General features: G+C 39.6%; 1 protein-coding gene across 8 annotated transcripts in view; it reads right to left on the minus strand.

The window, feature by feature from the left end:
• Positions 1 to 4829: 4829 nt before the first annotated feature.
• The window catches only part of GADL1 (glutamate decarboxylase like 1), a 158856-nt gene continuing 145921 nt past the window's right edge, over positions 4830 to 17764 (minus strand). For all 8 annotated transcript variants that reach the window (XM_073222837.1, XM_037008624.2, XM_037008623.2 and 5 more), the window contains one exon: positions 4830 to 6573. In XM_073222837.1, the coding sequence (XP_073078938.1) occupies positions 6400 to 6573 (174 nt within the window). In that variant the 3' untranslated portion in view covers positions 4830 to 6399. The remainder of the gene's footprint in view (positions 6574 to 17764) is intronic.

Raw genomic sequence — 17764 nt, forward strand, 5'->3', positions numbered from 1 at the left:
TCATTGACTGAGTCACTATGTAAAGAGCTCTGTCCAGGGCTCTGGGTAGAGGCAGAGATGGAGGAGGATTATGGACCTGCGGATTGTTGGATGCAAACACGATTCTAGTGCTCAATGGAGTACCATTAGAATAAAGCTGGGTATTAACCCTTTTACCCCAAGAAATTCCATTGTCATTTCTCACTCTCACTGAATTCATAGTGAATTTTCCCAGGGCTGAATCCCATTGCAAGAAAACTGATGTAGTTGGCAGGATTATTGTAAGTGAAGACTGTTATGGCTGGGGTCTCTGTGGCTTGAATGAATTTGCCAACCTATTGGATTCTGGTCACATCTGTGGACTTGATAGAGAAACAATTGGGTGCCATGTACCACTCCTTGCTGGCTACAGAATCCATTACAGAAACAGCCCCAATAAAGGTAATAACCACTTATCCCATCATGGGATGGGTACGAAATTTGACCTAAAAGCCATGGAGTGGTATGGTACAGATGCATACACTGGCCAAGTGGGGCATGTAACTACAGCAGCATAATACCCTCTCTCCTAGCCCCTTGAGTGAAGAGCTCCCACATTTATTGGGGCCAGTGACATATACTAGTAAAAGGCAGGAAGAATTTACTTTAGAGCTGGAAGTAGCAGAGTCCTTTCCGGCAGGGAAGAGCCCTATACCCAAAGATGCATGGTACACCGATGGCTCCAGCCATGGGCAGCCTCTGAAATGGAAGGCTGTAGCTTTCTATCCTAAGACTGAAACAATATAGGTGGAAATTGGGAAGAGCAGCCAATGGGTAGAGCTGTGGCCAGTGTGGCTTGTGATCAGCCAGGAGCCCTCCCAAGTAGTTGTCTGCACGGAGAGCTGGCCTGTCCATCAGGGCTTGATCCTGTGGCTACTGACATGGTATCATGCCAACTGGTTGGTTGGTCACCAACCTATTTGGGTGCAAGAGTTGTGGCAAGACTCATGGGCCTTTGGTCAGACTACAATTACAGTATATCATGTGAAAGGTTATTTGCCACTGGCCCCCGGAAACAATGAGACAGATGAATTGGCCCACGTACACTGGCTAGAAGGAAAGCCTCCCTCTGATTTGGCCCAATGGTTACATCATCATTGTTGCATGTGAGGCAAAAGACAATGCAGGCTTTAGCCCGTTGGTGGGGCTTGACTTTGACCTTTGAAGAAGTCAGTAGAGCCTGGCATGAGTGCATTGTATGCTTTAAAAGGGACTTATACCAAGTTCTACAGCAACATAGAACAATAGCTAAGGGACCAATACCCCTCATCAGGTGGCAGAGAGACTATATTGGGCCTCTGCCCATGTCAGAAGGGTCACAATATGCTATGATATGTGTGGACACAGCTACTGGACTTCTGGTTGCTTTTCCTACATGTTTTACAGACCAGTGGATGACCAAAAGAGGCCTGGAGCATCTCTTTGCAGCCTATGGCTGACTGGAGGTAATTGAGAGTGATCAAGGCACCCACTTCACAGGACATGCATTACAAGAATGGGTACACAATTAAGAATCAAATGGAAGTTTCATGTACCATACAATCCTACTTGCAGCAGGCACGATGAAGAGGTACAATGGTTTGTTAAAATCTGGACTGAAGTCAGACACCAATAGTTACAAGGATGGTCAGTCCGCTTATGGATAGTGCTACAGCATTTGAATGAGAAGCCCCAGAAGGGAGCACTAAGTCCTGTAGAAATGCTAACACATATTGCTGCCTCCCCTATACAACTTCAAGTACAAACCAAGGAGGAATCATTGAAGCCAAGGTTCGGCTACCAAAATAGTACCTTGCTTCCAGCACCAACTGCACTGAACCCTGGAGACTCTGTGTAGTGGACATGGCCTTGGACATTTCAACACATGGACCAATGATGGCTGGCTCTCCTGGCACTTTGGGAACAAGGCCTGGAAACTGGCCTCCTGTGTATTCCTGTAGTAACAGCAGAGTGGCTCCCAAAGATCACAGTTGTACATCCTGAACAGCCAAATGGTAGGAGCATCTTGCTAGGTAGGGAGTTTCGTTTGATCATTATGGCCAGTGCATGTACCTCCAGTGCCACTATATACACACTTTCCAGTAACTCCCACAGAAAGAAGGGTAAAGGTATGTTATGCTAGACCTAGATGGGACCCCCTTCCTACATGGTCCTATCACAGGACCACTCTTTTGCATGCATTCTACCTGATGGACAAAATTTGCCTATGTTGGTATCATTGAAACATGTGAATTATTGTCCTTAAGGCTAACATCCTCTGATTTCTTTGTGGACTGGGTATACACCCTAGCAAAACTCTACTACTCACTGGGGTGCATGGAGCTCCCTATCAGTACTACTACTGACCTCCCCCAGAAAGTAGGAGTCATGAACTCATCCGAGTAGAACTGGTTTTGAATACAGTTGGAATAACCTCTGCAGGCTTGAAGATTATTATAATTTTTGTTACCTGTGTCAAAATTTTGTTGTATCATAATTTTTGTTATCTGTATGCTGTTGTTATCCTCTGTTCCTACTGTGGAATCTAGTTACAATGCTCCAGCTTTCTCACACAGGGACCACTGTGGAATATTGAAAGCATATAGATTGTGAGGTGAGAATCCTGGAGGGGTGCAGTGTGGGGAAATGGAAGTTCCTGTGGCCAGGATCCTCACCTGACCCTAAACTACTTGATGATGTAATTGGCCTGCTGCTACACTACTGCTTCCACAACCAAAGTCAGAAAGCTATTATTAACTGAGCCACTATATAAAGAGCTCTGCCCAGTGCTCTGGGTGGAAGCAGAGATGGAGGAGGATTATGGACCCCCAGACTGTTGGATGCAGATGTGATCCTAGTGCTCGAAGTATGGCCATAAGAATAAAGCCAGGTATTAACCCTTTTTTATCATCCAGGGTTGCTGCTCCATGGCTTAGTGCTTGGCCTGTTTCTCCTTTATATCTGTGAACATTCTCTAGACAATCTTATCCAAACCCAACCCATAATCTCAAATTTCATCTCTATTTTGATGGCTCTCAAATTTATATTTTTAGCCCCAACTTTCCTCCTGAAATTGAGACCCATAAATTATTATATCATTGATGATTGACATAGCTCAAATTTTACATGACTGAAACTAGGTAAAGTTACTCTTCTTGCAGCCCTCATCTCAGTAGATGGCATTTCTTTCTTAAATTGCCCAAATGAAAGGTATACAAAAGTATCCTTAAAATCCCATGTCTCTTCACACATTCCACTCCTCTAACTGACCCTGTCAGCACAACCATTAAATGCCTCCGGAACTGGACCCCTTTTCACCACCTCCTTCACTGCAGCTCTACTATAAACTATCATGATTTCATGTTAGAACTGTTGCGGTTGCCTGACATTGGGTCTCCCTGAGTCCACACTTGCCTGTATACAACATATTCTCCAAATTAATCAGAGTGGTCTTTCTGAAATACAAACTGAGCACAGCAATAAACTGCTGGGACTCCCCTCCAGTGTGCTTCCAAGTCCCCACCCACAGGACCTGGTATACTGACTCCCAGAAACTTCTTTGACTTCATCATCTTCCACTCACCCCATGATTCCCTCTGCTCCAGCCAAGTTTACCTCCATGTTGGTCCGTAAATACCCACGAATACTGCTCTTCAGGTCTTCTTACCATGTGCTCCACCTGGAACATCCTTTCTCCAGACACCGCATGAGCTCTCCCTCACTTCTTCTCCTCCACCTGATCAGAGGTCCTGCCTGACCAACTTTTCTCCAATAGCACATCCCTCTTACCCTTTGTACTCTTTCTCTTACTGTCCTTACTTTTCCTTTAAAACACTTACTACCCCCTGACTTGTTACCTATTTGCTTGTTCATTGCCCCAGATAGAGTGAAAGCTCTGGAAGATGAGGGAGTTTTTTTCATTCACTGTGTGTCTCCAGAACCTAGAAACTGCCTGGGACACAGCAGGCCACACTGGCAACATGTTTTATTAGGGAATGAATTACAAAAAGTTGTATTAAACAGTTATTCCTAGATGGGGTGTGGTACATCTGAACATGTGAAGTAAAAAATAATGGAATTTTCAAAGTATCTGGTAGCAGCTGTTTTCTTCATTGATCAAGGAACTGTCATCTCTCCAAAAAAGGACCAACAGGAGTGGAGCTGTGGCTGACTCATTCCCCAAGGCATGCTGGTAGATGAAGGAAGATCAAACAAGAGGCAAATCCATACTTTGCTATTACTACTTTTTCCATTTTATTAAAGGTGTTATCTAAAAAACAGACAACTTCCAACTTACTCTGTTATTTAGCTAAAATGCCAACTGAGCCCAAATCACTTTTTTTTAATTTTTAATTTTTTAATTAAGGTATCATTGATATATACTCTTATGAAGGTTTCACATGAGCAACATTGTGGTTTCAACATTCACCCATATTATCAAGACCCCCCCCAACCCCACTGCAATCACTGTCCATCAGTGTAGGAAGAGGCTATAGAGTCTTTATTCATCTTCTCCATGCTGTACTGCCTTCCCTGTGACCTACCTATATTATGTGTGCTAATTATAGTGTCACTTAATCCCCTTCCCCCTCCCTCCCTGCCCACTCTCCCCAACCCCTTCCCTTTGGTAACCACTAGTCCCTTCTTGGAGTCTGAGTCTGCTGTTGTTCTGTTCCTTCAGTTTTGCTTTGTTGTGATACTCCACAAATGAGGGAAATCATTTGGTACTTGTCTTTCACTGCCTGAGCCCAATTCACTTTTAAAACGTATTGGTGCAATCCAGGTCAGAGGAGAAGATTTAAAAAAAGCCAACAACACTAAGTGTGTGTTAATGTTGCTTTTTATTTCATGGAACCCAAATGATGGCAAACATTAATTTGGGGAACATTTTACATAGACATTAACACAGAAAGGCAAATAAGAAATGCAAAACACACATTCACACAAATGGCTATCACTGGAAATTAAAGTAATTTCAGAGAAAGATTAAAATATTCTTTGACCAGTGGTGATATTGAAAAACCACACACCCTAAAATGAAAATATGAATAAAAGCAAATTGTACACATCTGCTGTTTACTCTTCAAAACTGAAACACAAGTTAACAATGGAAAAGGTTATTGACATGCTAAGTCTAATACTTGAACACTCTTTAATCTTTTGTCTTTCAAACCAGAGCTTTTAGGTTCATAATCTTACCTTGTTAACTCTGCACCCACACCTCTGAATTCTGTTTATTTCTTAGACAAATAAAATTCTCCTAGAAATCGAGGACCAGGATCACAGAGAGCAGTACAGTCATCCACTCCCAGGATAAATAAAGGCCTCTAATTCCCAGATTCTCTGCCTAATAAGAAATCACGTAATAGTCTACATGGACATTTCAAAGCTTGAGAAAGGGAATGTTGTTTAACCCTGGACTTCGTTGTGGTTATTTCCTACAAGCAGAGAGCAAGATAAGCAGTGGGCCCACACATCTAAAAGAGGTACATAGTTAGAGACATCTCAACCTGATGTCCACTCGCAGCGATGACACAAATGATTGGGGGAAGTGAAGAATAACTATTGCTTTGGCGGCGAAGGCCACACTACAAAGCGTTTGCCTTTTACCCTTATCTGTAATTCAGGAAATGAAGAACAGAATAATGGTTAGTTTTAACTTTTGAGAATAAATATTTATCCTGCATAAAAGACACACTTTTATAAAGTAAACATCTTCTATAGCTTCTTTTGAAAAATTGCTTTGATAATAGTTGTCCCTAAATTTGTGCTACAGATGCCACAGCTGTAGTTTCAAAGACTGGCTCATGAGCCGCTTCAACATTAGCTATCCCTGGGCTGGCAAACATCAGAGGCATTATTCAGTCATCACAAGGTTTCACTAAGCCACATCTTCTCAGATTTCACCTTGCTTCAGAATCACCTGGCAGGCTCCTTAAAATCGAACTACTCACCCCAGAGCTTCTGATCCAGTAGGTCTGGATGGGCTGGGAATCTGTATTTTTAACAAGTTCCCAGCTGATGTTAGTGTTGTTGATTTCAGGGACCCACTTTGAGAACTACTGCCTTAAATTATTAATTTATATGTTCTTTAAAGAGCAATGAAAGCTAAGAAGGCAGCCCCCCCACCCCATGGTACTTTCTAAGCTCTCTTCTAGCCTGTGTCACAGGGACAATCTGGGAGAAAATTCACTTTCGCTTCCTCCTTTATAGCAACAGCAGTGCGATGGCTGCTAAAGAGTCCTGAACGTGATTTGCTTAGCATTTTGGCTCTGCTGGCCAGCATGGGGCATGTGCCCTATTCCCGCCAGAAGGGCTGCAATCCCTCTGTGTCCCCAGAGGCCCTGGCTCTGCAGCCCTCCCCAGGACAGAACCCGGGCCTCTGGGGGCCCAAAGCCACAGCTACATGTCCCTCCCCAGCAGGTCGATCTCATCCAAGAGGAAGTCCATGTCCTCCCGGCCCACTTGAGGGTTGATCACCACCTGGCGGAAGAAGTTGACCTTCCCCCGGTGGGGCTGGTAGCCCAGCATCAGGCTTCCCTTCTTCATCATCCTCTCCTTGATGGCTGGGGCCACCTGCAGGGAGAGAGGAAGAAGGGGTAAAAGGCCAGAACACAGAGGCATTCCAGCTCATTCCACCAGTCACTTGAAGTTTGCTGGCATCTACCAGTGTAGGGCCCTCACTCAAGAACACGAGGCCATACTAATGAGAATATCCTGCTGAGAACTCATGGCATATGAGACTGATTCAAGTGTTTTAGATACATTAATTCATTCAGTGTCACAATAAATACATAAGGGAGATACTGCTAATACACCCATTTACAAAGAGGAAATTCAGATGTATGGAGATTAAATAAATCACCTGATTAAATAAATCTCCCATGTTCAGTGAGTGGGAGACCCCAAATTTAAAACCAGGCAGTCCCACCCAAGCCCGCACTCTGAAGCTGACATCATTACGCAAGAGTGCCTCGTTAGAAGCAAATCCAGTATTCTCATCAAAAGTGTCATATGGTATACTCCCAACTTTGTCTGAATTAAGAAATACTTCAGTTGAGGCATCTGGAATAAAGATAATTAGTTATAGATGGTAAAAAATTGCAAAAGAGCCTTGCAATGCGTCTACCAGAAAAAAAAAAAAGCCCACTAATGCAGGTATTACATGCTGTTCTGCTTTGAAGACTTAACAGTTTATTTATTAATAGGACAGATGTAAAATACAAACTCTCTTTTGTTAAGAGGTGTACAGTTAGTAATAAATTAGGCAGTCCATATTTTAAAGATTTCCTGCTAACATGAGAAGAATGGGCCTTGGTAAAACAAATACACAAGTTGTTCTAAAAAAATTTAATGCTTGAAGAAATTAGTCCAATTTAAGAACCAGATGAGAAAATCAGTCCATTTTAAATCAGTAGTGTGACCACCCAAGAACTAGGTCATAGCCTCTTTAAATAATGAAGTTAACTTTGGAAGCACCAAGTTAAACAAGTTAAGAGTGCACTTTGACTGAGTTGGAAACACAAGCTAAGTTTTTCCATTTTCATTTTATTTTAACTCTTTAAAAATTTCTGAGCATGTCCTATGTGAATATAGGAAGGGAATACAATGACTTTCTGCCCTTATCTTCTCAGAAGGATGAGATTTAGCTAATCCAGAAGGAAGAAATGCATACATAAATACCACAAGGGACAATGGGTTTCAAAAATCCTTAAGTGGGACATAAATCTCAGTTCCCATGAGCCTCTCTTAGACCATCCCATACCACTCTAGTTTTTAAATATATCTGTATTTTATCAAATGCCCAGCCACCCTGAAGACAAGCCAAAGTATTCCATCTGACAGTCTCCATAACTGTGATCTGTTCCAAAGTTATGGAAAAATTGGGTGGTTTATCTTCTGGAGACATGATGTGTTAGACTCAGTCACAGGGTCTTCTCAAGGGATGTGCAAGGATAATGTTAACTAAATACTTTTTTCCTAAGGTGCTAATTTTAAAACCTACATCTTGCAAAACATGGAGCACACTATGCCTACAACATTAAAAACAAACACTTATTAAGCACAATCATAGGGCCATTCTAGCAAAGGCTTGCAGTTCTCTTATTGTACACTGACACGTGAAATGAAAATATATAAGCACAAAAGAAGTATAGAAAAAGAAGAGGAAGTCAGAGGTCAAGTTAGCGAAAATGGGAACCATCATGTTCTCTACATTTCTGGAAATATGTCACAAAGTTTATTCTGAGCTTTTTAGAGATTAGAAAAACAGGGTGAAATTAAATACCACCTTCAATCTCTGTAAAATTTAATGACAAATGTTCACTGGGTGTGGAAAGTTGGAGGCAAGTAATTCTCTACCAGGCCCTTCAATTTGAATGCTCCACGCTTCACTTGACTTTTCTTCCAAAGCTCTTTATATAAGTACCACTTATTATTAGAATATAAAATCTAGTGAAATAATACTTAAGCAAATGAAAGATGAGTGCAAAAAGTGCTTTCCATAAAAATAAAGTTGAATCCTTTGGAAAGACTAGATGAAGGGGGACTGCTGAATATTGCTGCAAGTTTAGTGTGCTAAGAGAACTGAAGATGCTTTCAAACAAAATCTTCAAAGTTCAGACTGATTCTGCACCCAGATGGTCACACAGGTGCCTGAGCACTCACTCCACACACAGAAACCTGAGCTGGCTGTGGCAGGGATTCCTGAAGAGCAACATTTATGGGAGAATGCCCACATCATCAGAACTCTACTCTAAAGAAACCTCACCTGTTTTGGAAAGCATTTGGAAATCCTCACTTGATGAGAAAACAAAAACAAAAACAAAGCCTTTCCATCAAAACTTGGTGCTATAAGTGCACATAGATGCATTTTAAGTTAAAGCATTTTAAGTTAAATATGCACTGCATTTTTTCCTAAGATCATTTTCCTTAATTGACCAACCCTCATCACCATAGGTGGGTGGGTTTCTGCTGTGTGTGTGGACATAAATGGTGTGTGTATGTGTATGTGTGTGTGCACACGATTACTTGTAATTTAAACTTCTAACCCACCATTATTCATTTACTGCTCTTAAAATCCTGTTTGGTCACAGGGCAACAAAGAGCCATGGTCTGACTTAGGTTCATGGCAAAGGTACATTTATTTTTAATTCAAAGAACAAATGGCCTCTTGAATATAAACTGAAAGTATGAGAGAAAAACATTATAGTGCCAGTGCCGGTCAATACTGGGAAGTCTTGGTTCAAATGTGACAAATGTCTAGCCAGGAGAGTCACAGTCTATCAATTTTGGAGCTTACAGATTGTGTTCTGTAGATTTGTGGGTGGGATTCCCTTTATATTTATCTCCACCCTCAGCTAGGTACCCAGCATATACCAGCTCTGGCTTATAGCCAATTTTAAATTTAAAACAGGCATGTTCTTGGCTCAGATCTAATTTGCATTGTCTATTCCTATTTATTTTTCAATACCTCTATTTTCCCCCCAAATGATATTTTATGCCTCGCCTTTGGAGAGCACTGGAATTTTTATCTCGGTTCATAATGTGTCAGAGGCTCACATGAGGCAATTTTCAAAATGAACCCTGTCCATTTTGCATTTCTTGTAAGCAAACCAAAAATATTTTCTAATGTGGGCAAGAAATATCAAAAAGAGTTCCCTTGGATATTTTGATATAAAAGTATTTTTGATCTTTAAATTCTTGCTCTTATGGAAGGCATAAGAATGTGCTTCCATGGGCAAAAAAAACCAAACCTCTAAGCCAAATTTTGTCACTGACTTTCAAACATCTTATATGAATAACTAAGTATCTATGTGACTCAGAACCAACGAGGCTAGAGTCTGACAGTACAATGCATGTCTATTATGTATCCATGACTATAAGATTAATTTCTGGAGGTAATTACTCCAAGAGGGGAAACCCTCCTTTGTCTATTAATATTTCACAGGGAAAGAAGGCAGTAAGTAACAGCAAGACTGATAATCATTAAATCTCTGTCACAAATTATAATTGCAGTATTAGTAGTTACTGTTAACAAATATTTTACCAACTCCTTACAATTTGCAGCGTGCTTTCCCAAGGTGGATTTTCATGAACTCAGCTGAAAGCTTATTTGAAAGGAACCTATCTTTTTGCAATTCAGGGACCAAGAATGTTCTCGTTAACAGCCAGCTTTTCACCTTTGCACTTAAAAAATCAACCATTTTCTATTTATAAAGCTCCAGGCACAATCCAGTGCTGGGTGACTTGGATATTCTCTTTTGCTGATCACAGCAGAGAAACAGTCCTAATATGACAGGATGGGCTATTCACAGGGGAAAGAAAATATGCACACACTAAATGTAAGTATCTGAATATCACCCCTAAATGGAGCATGCGTGGAGAAAGGCAATTTAGCAGGAGTGAGATTGCTTTCCAGCTCTCAATTATTTTACTGCTGGTTTTCCTTCAAATTGTAAATCAACTTCTTTTCTCATGCCTCAGTGCACTGGCCCCTGCATCTTAAATGGGGAAAGATCTTGACATTTCTATTTGGTTGCACAGGCACTTAATTGACATGTTCCTGTAGGATTGCTGTTTTTTCTCCCTTAAATTATGTTCCAGCAATGATTTAGTCATTTAAATGGAATTTTGCTGCCACACCCCTGTGACATAAAACAGTATTTGATACTTAAAAGTTGTTTAAACTCAAGGGGGAAAAAACACAACAAACAAAAACACTCTCTCATTCTGGTCAACTTGATAACAAGTAACTAACCAGACACCATCAGAGCCTTTTATTAAAATAAAATTGCAGTATTCATAAAGTGACATTTCCTCTTAAAAATATGTAACATAGTTAATGAGTTTTTCAGTAATGAAGTGTTTCTCAAATTCCCTGTGCAGTTTATTTTTCTAATGCATTATAGATGTACTTTTGTGAAATACAGTAAAAGCAAACAACTAATTGAAAATGAATTATAAAATAAAAATGAAATAAAAATGACAAAAAAATACAAGCCCAATTTGATTTTTTAAAAAAAATTTAATACAACCATTAAAGTTACTCTGTTAAGTCCTTATAAAAGTTTCTAAACAATGACTGGATTGCCATACTTTTTTGTTTTGCATACTGGTACCATCCAGTTCAAGGATGGGCATGGGGCTGGAGACCACATTTTAAGGAATGCTGTTCTATTTTAGTTCCCTTGGCAATCTGTGGGTGTGTATCATTTTAGTCATCAATCCTGATGTTATTTTGCATACTTTCTACTTACAGGCATGATTCCCATACCACTGTCAGTGGGGCTTTTGTTTTCCACCACACCCTTATGCAGTAGTCTTCCTAAACATCTCCCAATTGTTACATCTTGGTTCTGCTTTAATTATAATGGCATTTCAGGGAAACCATGGACCCAGTGATGAAACCTCTAACTCAGTTCTTCAAAGATTGGTCCAAAGATTATAATAGTAGATGGTTCAAAATGTCTTAGTCTTCAGGATCTTTATACAACTTTGCCCATTTGCTAAGCAGGTGAAAGAGTCACACTTTTCACCTGTAAAATGTGAGGCAGCGAAACTCGCAGAATGGCTGAGAAGATGAACCCCATAATTAAAGGAGTTGATCCATTTGCAGCAAATATGAGGGAAAAAGACTGCATCAGTTTCTACTCTGACACTAGACAGTAATACCACTGGAGCTTCTAATACATCCACAGAGATTTGTGTCTTGCTAAATTCTCCCATGAGCTGTAAACAGTTCCCTTACTCCAGATTTTAGAGCTCTCTTCTCAATTTCACTTTAATTAATCAGTGTTCTGTTTTCTCCAAGGAAGCAAAGATTCTTTGGGGAGTAGGAGGCTAAATTCATAATAATCTGCAAATCTTGTGGGTAGATGTTGTAGTAGGAAGGCAGGCAGACTCATAAGCTGAAGAGTAAATTACCAGAGTTATACTGTAATTAACATTTTTTTCTAAGATTATCTTGCCTGAAAGAGAGTTATACCAAATGTGGAAAACTATCTACAATATATTTTTTCTGTGTAAAAAGTCATTTAAAAGAGTGTTAAATTTCCTTATATCTATACTAAACATCATTTACCTTTGGCCTCTTCTGCATTCCCCCAAACAAGAGTTGCCACACACAGTTAAACGATAAACACTGAGAAGGACTAAAGTAGGGACTAATTCATTTCCTATACTTGAATATTCTAGATGCAAGGTGACAACCTCTTTTTTTCTGTACAGGGCCAAATAGCAAGTATTTTAGGCTTTGTAAGCCATACAATCTCTGTTGCAAATATTCAACTCTGCCAATGAAATGTGACATGGCGTCGTAGCATGGAAGCAGCCCTAGACAATATACAATTAAATGAGCATGGTTGTGCTCTAATAAAACTTTATTTACGGACAATGAAATTTAATAGCATATCATTTTCATGTGTCATGAACTATTAAACTACTTTTGATTATTTTCCAACTGCTTAAAAATATTAAACCCATTCACAGCTTCTAGGCTATACAGAAATAGGCGATAAACTAGATTTGGCTCTGGACATATTAACCGCCTTCCTGGTCAAAATGGAAAAACACATCCAATATGTTCTCTAGTGGAAAAGTATATTCCACAATTTCTGATCATCAAAAAATTTATATGCCACACAGAAGAACTTCCTAAAACCTAAATGAACATTTATATCTTTGAACCAGATATCTGGGTTTCCTCTGATTGTAAATAAGAATGGCTTTTCTGTTCCACATGCAGCTGAGAATATGTAGAGTTGAAATGGATTTTGAATTCAGCTAAGTGTACATCCTCTAGTTTTCCTCTAGTTTTTTTTTTTAACTTTTAGAGATAGTTTATTCAAAAACACAGACCCCAAAAATAGATCCATCCTCAAAGAAACATGCTCCACTTTGAACTAACTGGCCAAGTATACTTTTGACTACAAAATATAAGAGGGTGATCTGGTAATAAACCACTATAGAAATCACAGCAATTCTAATAATAAGGATCAATGTGACAAAAATATAGTAGCCATAGATCTTTCAATTATATTCATTTGAAAACTGTTAGAATTACCCTGAAGTGTTACTAAACTGCCATCAAAAAATAAGAAGGCTTAAAAAATTAAATACTCAAAACTGGTAAAGCATAAAACTATCTGTAATACATTGCAATAGAAATATGTAGTTCAGTATTGGAGTTAGGTGATTAGGTTTGATAACTGGAAGATCTGGTGACCTTTCTCTAGTCTGATTACAGGCCAGCATCCTCCAGTTTGTAACCTCTGTGTCACCCAGGGAAGTCACTGCTAAATGAACATACATTGAAAGAAAACATTCCTGATGGTCTACACATACTACTGTCCGAAAGAGAAAGTGATATTTTTAGTCTTATATAAAAAAATGGTTTGTGGTCATGGTTAGCTTTACATTTTAAAAATCAAGTAAATGGAATTTCTCACCTGATAGAAAAGAAACAGTTACTACTCACAACATAAAAACCTTTCCTTTGTATTTCCAAATACATTTGACTAATGTGTCTCTTGCCCCCGAACGTGACATTATAAACAGAAGAGGCATTTGCCCTCCCAACACAGTTTGCTTTTGTCCAAAATTGTTCTGAGCACACAGTCCCATAAAGCAAAAGGTCTGGTTATGCCTGATAATGCCACAGTTGCCACCTCCCATCAAGGAAGAAACCAGTACCTGCCAGAACAACAAACACTGAAGCACTTCCACATTTCTGAGTGTTTGGCAATTCAAAGGGGGGAATTATAGCTTCTTAGTTGCTGTCCAGTACCAGCTAAATCTCTCTGCCTTTTTTTATTTTTTCCCTTCCTGATTAAGACTAAGGGAAATGATCCTACCTCTCTGTCATTTCATCAGGTTACCCATTTTCCCTTTGGAATAGGAAATAGCTAAAGAATGCTGTCTCATGTTGATAAACACCTGGAAGTACAGTAAAGGCTGACTATCCCATGGTTCTATGCAGAAGGGATCACACTAGACCTTTGGGGCAATTATTTGTAAATGCAGAATTTAGAACATTTTCTTAAAAATCCCAAATCAAACAGAATTATTGAACATGTTGTTTCCCTAACTTTTTTAAGCAGGCATTTTAACTAGATAGTCCTAATAACAGAAGAAATGTGAATGTTCACAGAAATTTACTCAAAATCACACAAATGCCTTTCAATTACTGAATGGGTGAATAAGTGGTGATACACCCCTCAGCGGAATGCTATTCACAGTAAAAGAGAATAAACTACTGATGCGCCATGGGTGAATCTCCAATATAGGGGCCAGATTCAAAAGGCTCCTCACTCTATGGCCCCATTGATGTGGCATTCTGGAAGAGGCAAATCCAAGCGGATGGAGAACAGACCAGAGATTGCCAGGGGGCTCAAGGCGGGGGTTGACTACAAAGAGCAGCCCCAGGTAATTTTTAGAGGTGATGGTTTGCTCTGTGTTTTGTAGGGGTGGTTACGTGACTACTGAACTATAATTCTGCTAAAGCTGGGACTTTAAACCCTAATATAAAGACTTGCCACTAGCTAATGTCAGGCATTTGTCAAAACTCATAGAACTGTACACCTGAAGAGGTGAATTTTACCTGTATGCAAATTTTTTAATGGATAACTGAATTAATTTTTAAAAACAAAAGAGGTTATGTGAGGACATGTAGCTACGTGAGATCCGGCAAATCATTTACATAACCAGTGCTCCAGTTTCCTGATCTCTAGGCAGTAATGATGATGGGACAGTATCTCTTCATAAGACTGACAAAATATGGACTGTGACACTGTAGGTGCAGCATGTAATGAATGCTGTGAACAAATAGTACATGATGGAGATTGATCTGCTTATCCAAGAAAGTCTAGAGCACAAATTCTTGAGAGGAAATGGAGCTCTGAATTGGGATGTTTCCTACCAGTTCTACTACTGATTTTACATTCTTAGGCACATCACTTTATTTCTCTGTAGGTCCCAAATGAGGGGGGCTATGCTGATCCCTCTCAGGTGCAAAGGATGAAGGTATTTTGGTCATGGTGGCACTTGAAGCTTATCTTCATGGTGGGCAGCATTGACTAATGGGCACTGCATGGGCTCAAGTTTTGAGGCTCTACAGCACGGCAGACAAACATTTAAATTTACCCACCATACTGATTAACCATAATTCACATATAATTATGGATTTCAGTTGAGTTGTGGTTGATTAAGTTAACATAATCTTTCACTGTGTTTGAAATTGCAGTTTTTCGTTTGTATTTTGGAGCCATCTGTAAAATCTAGCAAATATTTTTATATGCTCCTATTCACTTCCTATGTCCCCCCCACGCTAATTTTATGCGATGGCTAAATAAACCAGCTCGTTTCACACTAGATGACCAAATGTCCAGCTTCTTCTGGACATTCAGTTTATACCTGTAACTATCAATGCCACCCCTTCTCACCACTGTGAGTCTAGATGCTAAATTTTATGGTTTAGATTGACCACACATAGACCAACAGAATACTTACAGACTGACTTGGGACCTTATTCCTGCAATTCCATGTGACATTGGGCAAATATTTAACTCCTCTGCGATTCATATTCCTCTTCTCTCAGGAACTAATCATCCCTTGTAGGATTGTATATGCACCAAATGAAATAATATATATGACTGCACCCAGCATAGAATTTGGCATCTGCCAGGCATTCGATAAAATGAACTAACTAGTATTATTAATTTTTTTAAATGAACTTGTTTTTAATCAATTTACATTCATACCTGGTCTTTTCTACACCATTTCTTTATTACCTCTTGAGACACAAGCATTTGAAAATGCTGTGAAATGTGACTTGCAATTTATTCTTCCACCACAAAGCATCTAAACTGTATTTAAATTATTCTGCAAAGTCATGAGTTAGCAGTTTTAGAGATTAGATTTTAGACTTCATGAATGCCATTTCTACACTAATCTTCTATTTAAATTCCAAGTTTTTTCCAACACAGACAAAGAAAAATTGTTTTTTTTTCCCTCTAAAAGACAGTTGTGAATCATGTTGGCATCTTGGTGGGGGTTGCAGGGGCAGGGAGAGAAGCTTTCTATTGAAAGGTATTATGCACAGGGATGAGTTTCTATTATATTCTAGAAATGTCTGTCAGTGTGCATTTTGTAAGTAAGTTTATTTTGGAGAACACAGAAATACTTTGTAAGTAAAAATTTACTTCTTTTTGGACATGTGTAAAAGTCATATAGTGAAAAGGTCATTTGTCCCCATATTCATGAGCTCGTGTCCACAATTGTACAGTCTCCTTATATTTTTATTAAAGGAAGACAGAAGAGCACTAGTAAGTGCTTTCCAAATGTGCCTGAAGACACACTCATCTGGATCCAGGTCCTAGTCTGGAGCAACTGACTTTGAATCTCAGCGGCATAGAACTGGTGGTCTCCAGAGGTACCAGGCATCTCAAGTTTTTGAGAGAGGATGGGGAGAGGAGATTGTGGAAGCCCCCCTTTATGAATGACTTATGTCAATTTTATAATAAAATAATACTTACTGGCAGGTGAGATAAATAATTAAAACTAAAAAATAAACCAGGGGACCTCCAAAAAGTTGCTAGCTAACTTTTCTGTTAACTGTAAAATGTGATAAAGTGTTTGAAACCCTTAACCATGGGCCAGGAAACAATAAAACTCTGTTTTGATTGCTTGAGGAATCAATTTGCCTCTTTCATATATATCCTGCCATTCCTTACCTGTCCAATTTTCCTTCTACTCCTGTGTATCACCCTCACTCATTTCCCCTGATACCTGCCCGCCTGTAATTGAGAGGCAAGCTGCATTGGTATTAAGTCTCTCAAGCTTAAGTTATGTAAAATTGTTGGTCTATAGCCCATGAAATCATGTGCATCTAAGAAGTCATTTCAGCTTGGCAGAACATGGAGAAATAGGCCAGACTCAGACTGGACGTACCTCTATTTAAAATACAGATTTTTTAAATGTTATTTTCCTCCAGAGTATATCTCAAAACCAGACACACACCAAATAAAAAAGAACTGCTTCAACTTAAAATAACTGCTCTGCTTATGTTCTTTCCAATACAGAGAAGCCAAGCCACAAGAAGGAAGAGCTTCCAATACTAGAAAGACTAAGGACACAGTTAGTTTCACGTTTGGTGTTTACAAAGGCGAAATGACGATGACAGCAATTCCAATAAACCTAATGTCAGTCATATATTCAAGGCAGCTGAAATGAACACTCATAAAAATAAACCAAACTGAACTGAAAGCGTTAGCTGCAGAATGGACACAATAAACATTTTACACACTCTATAAAGCAAGAATTTAATACTCAGCTGTGTCACAGCAGCCATGTGAGCTAATAGCTCCTCGGTAACTTGTGGGCTGACTCCCAGACTTTAGCCCATAGTGGGAGATCCCTGTATTGCTCCTTAAAATGACAAGTTACTAGGTAATTCTCAGCCCCAGGTGGTACTGCCTCTCTAGGGGCATTTGGAAACATGCCGAAGCATTTTGTGTTGTTGAAATGACTGCAGGGTGCCATTTGCACTTCATGTTCAAAGGTCAAGGATGCCAAACTCTTCTCAGGGCTTAGACTAAGCCTGGCCAAGGAAGAATTACGTTGCCCCAAATGCCAAAGATGGCCCTGTGGAGAAACACTGATTGGGAGCCGCATGTGCTCCAGGGACACCTTCTACACCACTTCCTCTTGACATCTCTGGATCCTATCAGTTTCTCTCACAAATTATAAACCTTGCTTTGGTCCAGAAAAG

Source organism: Manis javanica, chromosome 15 (assembly GCF_040802235.1).
Source record: "Manis javanica isolate MJ-LG chromosome 15, MJ_LKY, whole genome shotgun sequence".
In the NCBI taxonomy this organism is placed as follows: domain Eukaryota; kingdom Metazoa; phylum Chordata; class Mammalia; order Pholidota; family Manidae; genus Manis; species Manis javanica.